Source organism: Epinephelus fuscoguttatus, linkage group LG16 (assembly GCF_011397635.1).
Source record: "Epinephelus fuscoguttatus linkage group LG16, E.fuscoguttatus.final_Chr_v1".
Lineage (NCBI taxonomy): Eukaryota > Metazoa > Chordata > Actinopteri > Perciformes > Serranidae > Epinephelus > Epinephelus fuscoguttatus.
In genome coordinates, this window is record NC_064767.1 from 31,986,837 (window position 1) to 31,999,777 (window position 12,941).

At 40.2% G+C, this 12,941-nt stretch overlaps 2 protein-coding genes across 3 annotated transcripts in view; one reads left to right on the forward strand and one right to left on the reverse strand.

Annotated features, from left to right (window-relative positions):
- The first annotated feature begins 2,457 nt into the window (after positions 1-2,457).
- nkx6.2 (NK6 homeobox 2) lies at positions 2,458-5,798 on the forward strand. Its single transcript, XM_049600576.1, has 3 exons — positions 2,458-3,317; positions 3,936-4,108; positions 4,447-5,798. Exons 1-3 carry the CDS (start codon positions 2,888-2,890, stop codon positions 4,693-4,695), a joined length of 852 nt encoding a protein of 283 aa, XP_049456533.1. The 5' UTR covers positions 2,458-2,887; the 3' UTR covers positions 4,696-5,798.
- Positions 5,799-7,943: 2,145 nt separating this feature from the next.
- Positions 7,944-12,941, reverse strand: part of LOC125903575 (inositol polyphosphate-5-phosphatase A) — a 165,047-nt gene continuing 160,049 nt past the window's right edge. The window contains exons 14-16 of one of the 2 annotated variants that reach the window (XM_049600571.1): positions 11,071-11,139; positions 10,077-10,113; positions 7,944-9,718 (exon numbers count right to left, since the gene is read on the reverse strand). In XM_049600571.1, the coding sequence (XP_049456528.1) occupies positions 9,669-9,718; positions 10,077-10,113; positions 11,071-11,139 (156 nt within the window). In that variant the 3' untranslated portion in view covers positions 7,944-9,668. Of the gene's footprint in view, positions 9,719-10,025; positions 10,114-11,070; positions 11,140-12,941 lie in introns of both variants that reach the window. The other variant, XM_049600572.1, reaches the window with a different exon arrangement.

Sequence of the window (12,941 nt, forward strand, 5' to 3'; positions counted from 1 at the left end):
TACAGACTGCAACAAGCGTCTTTTTGTCCAAACATCTGCTTATCTTCCCTGTCACTGCTCTGTCAATTCCCATTCGTGTCGAGGTTACGCTCAGATAAGATTATCTTTACGCTGTTTATTAACCTATTTCCCTTCAATGGCGGGACAAAGGCCTGCGTTGCGCGCCATCAGCAGGCCAACAAGCCATTATTAAAAACCACAATAGAATTTAGCGCATAAATCAGAGCTATTCATCTGGACTGCAGTATCATGAGTTAGTGCTGTGAGCAACAGGTTCACAATTTACTACAGATTTGAATTAATAATAATACATTCAATATGTCCTGCTTTTATTATTCTTAATTATCATTGTCGTTAGACTTTTATTATCATTATTATTATTATTATTACAATTATTGATGTTGTAAATAGCCAAGTGATGCTGTTATTATTGTTGGTATTTTTTTCACGGATGAAATAGCTTTTTATTGTCTTTAAAATAATAATGATAATAATATAGATTTCAGTCAGCATATACGTGTTTAATCGAAATTAATTTTAGGCTGTTATATTTTTTCCAGTAATTATCTATCAAGATTTTTTTGCACTCCATCCGTTTAGTGAGCGCCCCGTCCATTTCTGTAACAGATCTGAGTTTAAGACTTTAAACTTTAAATTACTTGTGAATTTAGGAGATAAAAATTCAAATCATTCATTATGTTAAATTGCGATTATGGTTTTACGGTGACGGGCTGGTTGGCAGCTCTCGTCTTTGGCTGCAGATGAGCTGGAGAAAGTGCCAATCTTTCTGTCATTGATCTCAGCCTGGGTCAGACAGTAGCTGTTTTATTTAACTCACTCACATTTTACTAAAAGCACAGACTGAGTCAGCTTCTCTTTATAAAAATTATAAGACCATATTTATTTTTTCAATAGCTTCTCCTATAGTGATTATTTCAGAAAGACTTTAAAACAAGGTAATAAACCCAATGTATATGATCAGGGGGGAAATATACGGATATGAATTAGAAATAGAGGGCCATTTGCAGAATTAGAAGCCGTGTGTATTGCATCCTTTCAACGTGAAGAAATACAGTCAAAATTGTGAATCACCTCGCGTTGAAAACCTTTTAAAATCCACAATCTTTCCCCGGTGAGCAAATGGGCAGCAAGGTGCATTTGCTGAAGCCTTTCAAATGCTAACGTGGCCATATTTCACTCTTACAACCTTCCTCACATCTCCATAAAATATTACAGCACTCAGAGTGATGACTGGAGCCTGGCGCTTTTTCTCACACACTTTCTCCGTAATAACACAGTTTGTCTCAAAAACACACACTGATTATCTCACTCTTATAAAACGCAGCTCTGTCCTTTAAAGAGTTTAGACTCTGTAATGATGTGGTTTATGTAAAAGGCCACTGACTGATGTTTTTATCCGCTGCTCTCAAATATCTGATGAAACAAATGGCATGTAATAATGGGAATGTTCAAGATGGGGCAAAGTGAGTGAAACTATAATCTTTAAGGATAGGCAGATTATAGGACGCACTGGAATAACTCAGTTTATTCCGACCTCATTCTCCAAAGTACCGGGATCAGTCACAAAATAGTGTGCAGAGGAAATAAAACACACAGACTGGTTGAAAAGTCCCATCATATCAAATGCATATCAAAGATATCAACAAAAGCTAATTTTAAAATAGTTTGGGGGGTTTTTTTTCCGTGGATTGGTCTTTAACATTGAATCTTCAGTCTCCAAACATTATCCATTCCTCCTCATCCCGCCGGGTCCCGTTTCTACTTTAATATACCCTCACTGTCTGCGGTAACAGCTTATAATGTAAATGTATATTCTTTGTCATATGTGGAAACAATGATTTCCACGGCGGGAGACGCTTCATTAACAGCACCGCTAAAGATCTTAATAGAGTGTGGCTGCTGATGCATTCACGGTCTCCTCCGACACCCTGAATTCTACGATTTCGCGGCTTTGAGCAACAAGCAAGTGGTTTCAGTCAAGGATAAAAAAAAGACAGTTTAATCGCAATAAGTGAGGTATTTGCTTCAGCGCACATAAATTAAAAATATACATCAGACGTGGCTTTTTAAACACATTTAATGTGTCAGTACAAATACAAAAAATGTCATTAAAAGCACCTTTAAATAGGCCCAAAAAAAACGTAAAGGCCTACGCTGTTATTTGCTACAGGTATTCCTCTACTTTTCCGGCTGTGTGCCCGCTCTTGTCCGCAACATGGATCATCATCCATCATAAATAAATCCAGTCAGCCCCTATAACCACCGAGCAGGCTCGTTCACATGCAGTTTTAACTGGAAGTTGTTATTTCCGACAGCACGTCAAGGCAGCACCCGTCCAGCGAAGACGCACGTGTGAAGCAGCGGAGTTTCTGTCTCCTCCAATCAGGGCGCTGTCTCACTCAGCCCCGTCCAATGGGAATAGCGCGCGTGCAGGTGGCTGCGCTATTATCAGCGGGTCCCGCTTCACTCCCAGCCTAGAGCGAGTCAATTTATGGAAAGACAAGTCGACCCCTTAATGGTTCCCATCAAAACCACTAAAAACATCATCAGAGCGGCCGACTACCGCGAGGATTCCTGTGGCGGACGCATGCAGCCTTCTCCCAGCTGACACACTCCGACCAAAACAAACACGCGGAGAGACATTTTGGGGAGTTTGACCAGGCTGTTCACTTCCCCAGAGAGAAGAGAAGTTCGCTTTTGCTCAAGTTTTCCAACATTTCCAGAGTGTGCTTCTTCCTCGGCCAGGATACTTTTGCAGCAGGCGGCAGAAGTGGCTCGTGAACAGTCCGCTCTGCGCCTTTATTTACTTTAGTTTATTTTTATTTCCCGTTTTTGGCCAAGCGAGTCTGGTGGTTCATGCTCACAAATGTTAGCGGTCGGGCAAATGGAGGCTAACCGGCAGAGTGCTTTCGTCCTGGGCAGCACCCCGCTGGCGGCGTTGCACAACATGACCGAGATGAAGACGTCCCTGTTCCCGTATGCGCTGCAGCAGAGCCCGGCGGGCTTCAAGGCGCCCCATCTCTCCAGCCTCAACTCCCAGATGACCGGAGGGACCCCGCACGGAATAAGCGACATCCTGGGGAGACCCATCACCACGGCCGGACAGCTGCTCTCCGGGTTCCCCAGGATAAACGGCCTGGCCACCACCGCGGCCGCCGCAGCCGCGGGGATGTACTTCAGCCCGGCGATGTCGCGGTACCCGAAGCCCCTGGCTGAGCTGCCGGGGAGGGCGCCCATCTTCTGGCCCGGGGTGATGCAGGGTTCTCCCTGGAGGGACCCGCGGGTGCCTTGTCCCAGTAAGTGCTGCATGTCTGACTACCTGTCTGCTTGTACACATTTAGGGGTTAATAGACTAGTTTATGAACTGTGTAAATTCAGAAAAAGCCAACACACCTCTGTGGGGCTGCAGAATGATTTTAATGTTGCTTGTCGTGTGATTTTAGACATTATTCCGGCCTGTCAGAGGCCTGCCAGCACACAGAGCAAACACACACAAGCAAAAATAAATGCATTAATTTTACACAGTCAACACAGCAAATCTAAATCTGTTCTAGTGAATATTATACATGTGCCAAATTATTGTTATTAAGCACTGCGTGGTCACCATAAGGCTACTTATGAGCATCACACTCTGGAAATTCCCAGCCGAAAATAAAATTCCAGTGTGATACTTAGCCATGTAATAATAATAGTCTAATAATAATAAATAAATACATAATAGAATAGTACCATTAATAGTTTGTCAGTATACTCACCACGTAGCTTAGACACACTTAGAGGCGTTTGAGGAATATTTGAGGCTCATACTGAGTTAACTTACAGGAGCATCACTTTCCAAATTGCATGTGAACTTTATCAATATTAACAGTTGACAATATTAATAACCAACCCTCCTTTTGTTTATTTTTTTCCAGGTCAGGCTAATTTAATGTTGGACAAGGACGGCAAGAAGAAACACTCCAGACCGACCTTTTCAGGACAGCAGATTTTTGCACTGGAAAAAACTTTCGAGCAGACGAAATACCTGGCCGGCCCAGAGAGAGCCCGCCTGGCTTACTCCTTAGGAATGACCGAGAGTCAAGTCAAGGTAAAAATCAGCCTAGTTATTTATTTATTTATTTATTTAGAAATGTTGAAAATAATATTTGGTCGCCTTTCACCTTTATATAATCTGTGAAATTCCACTTTTGGCCGCGCAGGCCAAGGATCGAAAGTAATTTGTGATCAGTGACACACTGCCTATATTATTCAAATGATTATTATTACTGCTATTTTTAATAATGTTGTTGCTGTTATTAGTAATTGCTATATTATTTACACCTGCTGTGGTTAGTTTAATGGACCATATCTGATCCTCGCCTTTGATTACGTGTTAATTTGTGGACCTGTTGAGCATCTGTGCGCATGTCTCTGCCTCCTCAACAGGTTTGGTTCCAGAACAGAAGAACCAAATGGCGGAAGAGACACGCGGCAGAAATGGCCACGGCCAAGAAGAAGCACGACTCAGAGACGGAGAAGATGAAGGAAAGCTCGGATAACGAGGACGACGACGAGTACAACAAACCACTGGACCCAAACTCAGACGACGAGAAAATCACGAGACTGTTGAAAAAGCACAAGGCCACCAACCTGGCGCTGATCAGCCCCTGCAGTAACAGCTCGGACACCTTGTGATGCCCACAGCTGGGGGGCCAAAACGAGGGGGACCAAAGGGTCCAGCAGAGACTTGTCGCACTCTTTCTGACCCCCCTTTCCACCTGACTATACGAACATGCGCCTGAGGGGATCGCATTGTGCTCAGACAGAGCAAGAAAATGGGTAAAAGTGTGTGCCAAGACGCACGAAAGACGCGCTCACCAAAACATGGCCAGAGACGCATTTGGCTGCATCCAAACCCACTTACAGAGACTATAAACACGGAGATATGACTCCTGTCAGAACTGGACTTCAAGAAGCCTGATAATGACACGTTCATGTCAGATAAAAAGGACAGAAATATTGGGACAGGAAATTGTTTTGGCGATGCAAATCAGTTTTTACGCATACAACTGGAGTTGTGTAAATGTAAACAGAATATTATAAACACACAATCCGGATCAGTGTTGGGCTTATTAGTGTGACTCGTTACTTTAATTCCACAAGTAACGCTGCTTCACTTGACTGGCACAGTATAATTGATGACACTCGTTACATTATTTCCCGCCACACCTCTGCCCAAGATTAGCGGCCTCTGTCACCTTCACCAGCCAGGAAGGCCATTCCTCATGCTGACTGAGAATGTCCTTATTAATTAGTAATATAATCAGTACTTATATTTCCATCTGAAGAAAAATACATCCCAGTCCTATTTTATTCTGAAGTAAAGAAAATGTACACTTCTTTTTTTTTTTAGATAATTCAGATTAAATCCCATTTTGGTTGAAACAAAATGTTCTCTATAGTTTTAAGAGGTGACTGTAAGCTTTTAATGGATGTGATTTTTTAGCAGCCAACTCTGATCCGGATCCCAGACGCATGTTTAAAATGGCAGGTGTAAACGGGGCCTGTGATGCTTCTAAAGCTCAGTTTAACCAGGGTATCCACTGTCCTAAAAGGCGAGAGAATAAAATGTTTTGAAGGGGCGCAGGTTTGACATGAATGAATGATTTGTGCTGTAGCCTAAAGATGAAAAATGTACCTGAGATTGTATATATTTTTTACTGAATAAGTTATGTTGTTTTCAACGAGTGGAAACGTGGCAGCCTTTTCTCCCCCCGCAGCCCGGACGCGCTTATTCCCACTCAGATAAAACCTGCTGCTTGGTTTTTACTCCTGCAGAGTAAATGTCGCCCCTTTTTCTCCCACGTTTTACAACTGTCAGCTCAGCACCGGCACACAAATGTATAGACGCAAAATGCTGTAAATAATCACTGTAAAGAGCAGCTTGTTTTAACGACATCACACTGCACACTTTTCTTTTGACTGCATTTGAGAAAGTTTCTGTTTTACCTCACCATCACACAGCGGGATAGAAAACTGGACCATGGTTTATGTTGGAATTAAAGAGAGTATTATCGCTTCCGGGAAGGTTATAGGAAGAAAAAAACACTTTGTATTATGAATAAATTATTTAACAAGCATTTTTGTTTTATTATGGGTTTTGTTTTAATGTATGGGCTTAATATAAATTAAAGATAAATTCATGACTATCAATAATTGAATTTCATTATTCACAGATGCTTTTAGAGGATTCGTGCTGATTTAACTAGAGAGTGATTTATGATTTCAAAAAGTTCTGAAGCGGGAAAAGTAGCAAGTCTTTATAATAATTATTGAGAATAATGTCACAATATATTTGATTTAGGTAGTGTAATTTATTATAAACCAGATAATTTTTCACCAAAGTGAAATTTAAAAAAAAAAATGCCTACAGGTTCCAGGGATAAACTTTATTTATTTTTCAATAAGTTACATAAAGGAGTAAAGATTCTTAACAGCATTATTATCATTATTGTTGTTACAGCAAAAAGATAGTTGAACACTATTATCATTATCACTATTGTTATCATTATTATTATTATCACTATTATTATTATCATTAGTATGAGCAGCTCTATTTTTTTATTCACAAATCAAAGCGGATTATTTAAGTTAAAGTCAGTCAGTGTTCTCTTTTAATAACAGATCTTTTATTTTGTAGTCATCTAAATTTTTCCCCAGCTCCGAATTAATTAACTCTGTTGGGCCATTCCTGTTTCCTGTGAGGAAAATGACCACAAGTTTAGGCCATTATTAATAAATTAAAGAAAACTATAATATTTATAATGTCTGATCTCTGGTGTTAGGCCTAACAGTTTATACGCTTTAATGTTGGGATCATTGACAGAAGTGCTCCCCCTCTGTCTGTCAGCTGGTACTACACCTCTCTATTCCTCGCTATAGTTAGTGTCAATGGGATCTTTCTGCATAGTCTGCTCTGGATTCAGCCAATCAGAAATTAGCAGTCATGAAATCAGATGCCACTTAGGAATCTGTGACAAACAATGCATGAAGCAAACACCTGCTGTCACACAATGTGGCTCTGGATAAAGAAAAGACAAAATACTTTGATAGAGAATTTGTAACTATACATTTCAAATTTCTTACAGTCACCCTAATGACCAACAACACAGGCTTAATGTTGGCTTTATAGTGAGTTAAATTAGGCTATTATTTTTATTTTCAAAAACTTTCTTTTGTTGTGAATTAATTATCTTTTATATTACAGGTAGTTTTATAAGTGTATTTCTACAGAACCCTCCTTAAAGTTGTTGCTTAAATTCGGAATAATTTAATTTTCGGGAAGGTTTAGTATCAAATAAGGCGCCCAAGAGTTATTTTTGTGTTGTAATTGTGCAGGCTGCAACCATCTTAACACGGACTTCCATGATCTGTTGCCATTGGGATGCCTCTCTCTTCAGCCTGTCGCAGCTAACTCTTCAGCCCGGGTAATAATGTTCATTAAAGGGATTAAAAATGCAAATTTAACTGCAAAAAGTGGCTCTAATTTCTTAACTAAGCAAAATTATCGTGCATACAACACTTGGTACTGGAATATTAGCCAATATGGTGGTGCCAAAGGGGATAGAAAATAAAAATATCTTAAACTAAAATCGACATCATGAACTATAATCCTGTAGGAATATCATATTTCGTTGGTGGCTGATAGGAGGTCCATCTTAAACTAATTAAAGCTGGTGTCACAGTGCAACTCCCTGAAGAAAAACGATGTGTAATTCTCCTCCCTGTTGGTAAGCCCTATCACTCTATAACACTGCTGTAATAATACACTGCTAATACACTGATGATCTGGAGGAAGGCTAATTGATGAAGACCTTTTTCACACAGAGCTCTTATTGTGTAGTAAAGAGGGAGAATGAGAGGTAATGAGGACAAACAGCCAGTGAGCTCTAATGGTTTTTATTGCTTGAGAACTGCATCACCTACAGTAGAGGCCAGGCCGTCCAGAGAGGGGCTAGAATAAAATCTCTATCTGCTTTTTTATAAGATGGAGTGAAGAAAGAACTGCGGCTTATACTCCTACAGTATGCTCACAATGACCAGCAGGAACGAAAACAAGCAGGCCTTTTACAAAAAAAAGAAGAAGAAAAAAAAAACCGTTTTGCCTACAAACCAAATCACACAAGACAACATAAATTCTGCGGCAGGCACAAAATCATTTCCACTTGCGGTGATTTAGATGAAGAAAAAAAAAATCACAGGATCAATCTGACGGCTTCACACAGTCTGAAATCTGTAGTGTCGTAAATGAAATCGATAAAAAGAAACGCTGGCGTGTCCCACCGCCTCTTTAATGCTCAAATTATCTGCAATGAAGGCTGCTGAAGGCTACACACGGAACAAATAAAAAGCAAGTCTTCCTGCTCTTTCACGCATTTAGAGTTTCTCTCTATTTTTTTTACATTACATAATCAATACCTTTACCATCTGACTTAAGTATTTTTAACTCTTACACACTTCATCTCTGTGTGATACTTGGCACCATAATGCAGTAACAAAAACTGACAGAGAAAACAAAAAAACAAACAAAAACAGTTTACATTTTAAGGATACCCAAGCCTATCTAAAATATCACATTCAGAACCATAATATTATAGAAATAAGTTAGAGTAAGAATAATGAAATAACGTGAGAGTGCTATATATGAAACATTATCTTATATACTTGCATGGTCTATGGCACTGCTTAAAACATTCTTGGATAGGCAATAAATCACTGAACAGCGTTTTTCTGTGTCTCTCCTCTCCCACTGACTGTTCAAAGGTCACTGTGGCTGCAGGAACACCCAAACAGTCACTCTGTCTGCGCGCACACACTTCAGCATAAACATTTTGGTAAGAATTATAAATTATCTCTTTAAAAAGTACAGTATATAAAATGAGACTCAACTGATGTGTCAGGCATGGCAGTGTGTTGTGCACACAACAACAACAACAACAACAACAACAACTCAAAAACAAAACAAAAAGTATATATATATATATATTTATATAGAAATTGTTGAAATAAACAGAGAAGTTCTATCTATTCCAACAAAGGGACCACAAAGTTTGGTCAGAAAAGAGAACGGCACTAAAACCATCAACAACTCTATGTTATACTGTCCAATGTACAAATAAACCTAACAATATAGATATACAACTTTTTTTGCATTGCACTTTTCTTTTCTTAAAACACCTTACATACTGTGTGGAGAGTAGCTTCTATACATAGAGGCATACCTAAAAATGGCAAGTATGGTGTCTAAAAGTGTAGTAGGACTGATTTCAATTAGAGTTTTGGCAACGAGGCTGTGGCATGGAAAAGAGTCGTCCTTCCGTCCGTCCTTGTTTTCTTCTTCTCTGGGGAATGGGGTTGCATGGCAACAGTGAGGTCAGCGATGTGTGTCTTGTCTGGAGCCGGGCCCTTGGGGTGCTCGTCCACGTCTCAACAAGTGTCTTATGGAGAGAAAACGGCTGCATTTTTGTATGGATGAGGTGTCAGGACAACTGCAACTGGTCAGCACTGCTGAAAAACTTTGTCTTCAGTGTATGCTTGTGCAAAGTGTGTGTGTTGTGTGTTTGTGTGCATGTGTGTGTGTTGGTGTCCTGTTTGTTTCTCCGGTGTTCTCACAGAGGCGCTTCACGGAATATCTTCTCCCCCCTTTGGCAACACTTCCCTGTGGAGAGAAAAAGGATTTTTATTCATAAATACCGAGCAGCCATTTCAATCAAAATAATGACTTGACCCCCCGTTTTCAAAGTTAAAGCACAAGATGCAGTAAGTTTGTAAGTAAACGTCTTAAAATGACTGAAGCATTTTAAGCAATCATTTCTCCATTGATGATGTTTTATTTTGGCATAAAACTCTTCAAACAGGCATATCTGCCCTCAGAACCATTTGTGCAAAGTAATGAGAAATCAAGCAAATCAAAGCAAACATCAGCAACAATGGGAAGAATTATAATAAAGAAAATTAATATTTACCACGACATCACTGCACCACACAACACTTGTGCTTATTTGCATTAGGTTTACCTGCCCCCGCTGTTATTCGGAAGGACAGGAAGACGGGCTGGCAGGGGGACAGAGACAAATCGCAGTTAGAAAACAAGACTTTTCTTGATGCTCTCTGGGACGAGTGTGAGCCCTTCGCCTCTCGGAGCACCTCTGACACACAGGTTAAACTCACATACCAGCGCTGTGCATTTTTGGGCCCGTGTGCTAACTACATTGGACATTTTTTAAACATAGCCAACTGTGATTTTAGCAGTAGTGTGCGGCTGGGAGGTGAAGGCTGCTGCAGCATCAGTCAGTGTGCTCGGGTCACCTCGCACACACACACTACTGTCTAAGGCACACTAAGTATTGATGAAAGACCTGACTTAAGGCGCCTCTCTTTCAGCACAGGACCTTGTGTCTGACACCACGGAGACTGGAGCGACAGTGTTAAACACTTTCTATACAGTCAGCTTAAAGAATCCTCTCAGTGCTGCTCTGACCTTTCTCACACTTCTTTAGGTTCTCCCTTAAATATGAACAGCCTTATTAAGGGGTGACTTTTTAAGGGCAGACAGATTATTTTGGTTATACAAGTTCAGTTTTTCCTAATTCTTGATCACACAGATTATGCTTTAAAATATTTATCCTGTCCACCTGGTAAAGCATCTGAAACTGCATTGACACTATGGGAAACTAAAACTTTAAACTTAAACTAATAATAATAAAGGCACTTGACAAAGCTCAATTCAATGCAAATGTTGGGGTAAAATCAATACAGGTGGCAGCCAGTGTAGCATAACCATCATAAACCATATCTTAGAACCTTTAATAACATTATCAGCCTCATATAGTTGCAACATATTAATATCCCGATGCACAGTATGTAATACAAACAGCAGTCTCCCCACACGACACACATGTGTTGAGAGCGGTCGGTCCTTTTCCGTTCTAGGATCAGATTCAGGATCAGTTTACAGTGAACAGTTCAATCACAGCACAGTGAGGATGTGGGCAGAGCCCCTGTTGTTACCTTGTGGTCCCCCATGCAGACATTGGGCCCGATGTTATCATACACTACAGACTTCTCTTCATTTTCAGGCTGCAGAGACACAAAATAAAACATTTTGGGAATGAAAACCTGATGAAGAATATGTCTTATTCGTTACATGATATGAGGGTTCCACACTGCGCTGCAGCACGGCTCCTGCTACACAGTGAACACACACAGGCTGCAGAGTCAGCAGCACCGTGTTTGTGTTTACACAGTCCGATCATTATATTACGTGTGTCATGTTTTATGACACATTCATGGGTGAGAAATCAATGTACCGGCTTCATTAAGCACAATTAGCAGGATTATGTTGTTGATTTCAAAATAAAAGTCACCTAGAGCATACGACGATGAGATTAAAATATATCCCTATTGCTGAGACCTTTTTCCTGTGGTTGTGGTTGTGTACAATGTGGACACTGAAATTAATCGTAAAAATCTGCCAGGACAATAACAATTTATTTAGGAGCCAATAAAATAATAACATAAAATTATGTCACTCTGTGCAGTTCATGTGTCATTTGCATAATATTTCTGGTTAATTTATATTCATTCTGACTCAGCCATTCACTTTGCAACTTAGCACAAATGGCTGGGGGAATATTGGGGACAAATTCAAAATGAGCACCAGCTGTAACTATTAAGGGTTTATTATGTACTTAGACACTTGGTTCAATCAAGCCAGTTTACAGGAAGTGAAAAAATGTATTGGCCTATTTTATGTTACATGACTGTTTAAGGAAACATTTATAATGCTGGATTTTAATAGGGCTGCGACTAATGATTACTTTCGTTGTTTATTATCTGTCTATATTTTTCTCGATTAATTGATTAGTTGTTTGGTTTATCAAATCTCAGAAAATTGCAAAAAATGTCGATTAGAGTTTCCCAAAGCCTGAGATGATGTCCACAAACATCTTGTTTCATCCACAGCCCAAAGATATTCAGTCTACTGTCACAGAGGAGCAAAGAAACCAGAAAATATTCACATTTAAGAAGCTGGAATCAGAAAATTTCGACTTTCTTTCCGTAAAAAATTATTCAAACTAATTGATTATCTAATCAGTTGGTGATTAATTTCACAGTGGACAACTACTGATTAATTGTTGCAGCCATATAAACTGAACGTCACAAATACCGTGTTTTGTTGAATTTAAGTGTTATTACAGATTCTAACAGAGCCGTAGCACAGCATCTGATTTATGAATACCACAAGTATGCCTTGGACTGAATGCACCTCACAGTTTTCACTTTGAAACTTGCGCCCGGTGCAGTGAAGAGAAATGAAAAGCAGGAGTAATTTACAAAGTGGACATTTGCCTGTGGACCAAATACTCTCTCAGTTAAATCTAAGTGCCTATCTGAGGGAATCATGTTTCAATATCACTTTCTGCACACAAAGAAGCCGTTACCCACTCACACATGAATCTGCAGACTCGAGTATAAATCACACTTGTCTGGTTGAACTAAAGACTTTTTAAAAAGCCACCCCAACCCCCACATACACACACACACACACACACACCCACACACCCACACAGGCTGGTGGGTGCCACCAGTTGTGACTCGGTGAGCTGCACTGGTGCCTCGGAAGAAAGACACAGAGAGCTCGAGAATGAACCATAAAGCGAAATCCAAATTAACTTCAGACCAATCCTGTGGTGGAGTGGGGTCAGCTCACGGTGTGCCTCCACCTCACTCTACCTTTTCTAGCGGGCCACGCACTGGCACCTCTCTATTTGTCTGGCAGCCGGCCCCGAGCCGCTGCCTCCCAAAGCCCGAGATACATTCATCAAACACACACTTGATAATTTACAAAGGCAGCATAAAATTGTGGATTTTCGGGCTGC

Bases quoted from the DNA above. Each gene is read 5' to 3' on its own strand.
- nkx6.2 (XM_049600576.1), top strand. From the start codon at position 2,888: ATGTTAGCGGTCGGGCAAATGGAGGCTAACCGGCAGAGTGCTTTCGTC. The intron at 3,318-3,935 runs GTAAGTGCTGCA...ATTTTTTTCCAG, and splicing joins CCCGCGGGTGCCTTGTCCCA to GTCAGGCTAATTTAATGTTG. The intron at 4,109-4,446 runs GTAAAAATCAGC...CCTCCTCAACAG, and splicing joins TGACCGAGAGTCAAGTCAAG to GTTTGGTTCCAGAACAGAAG.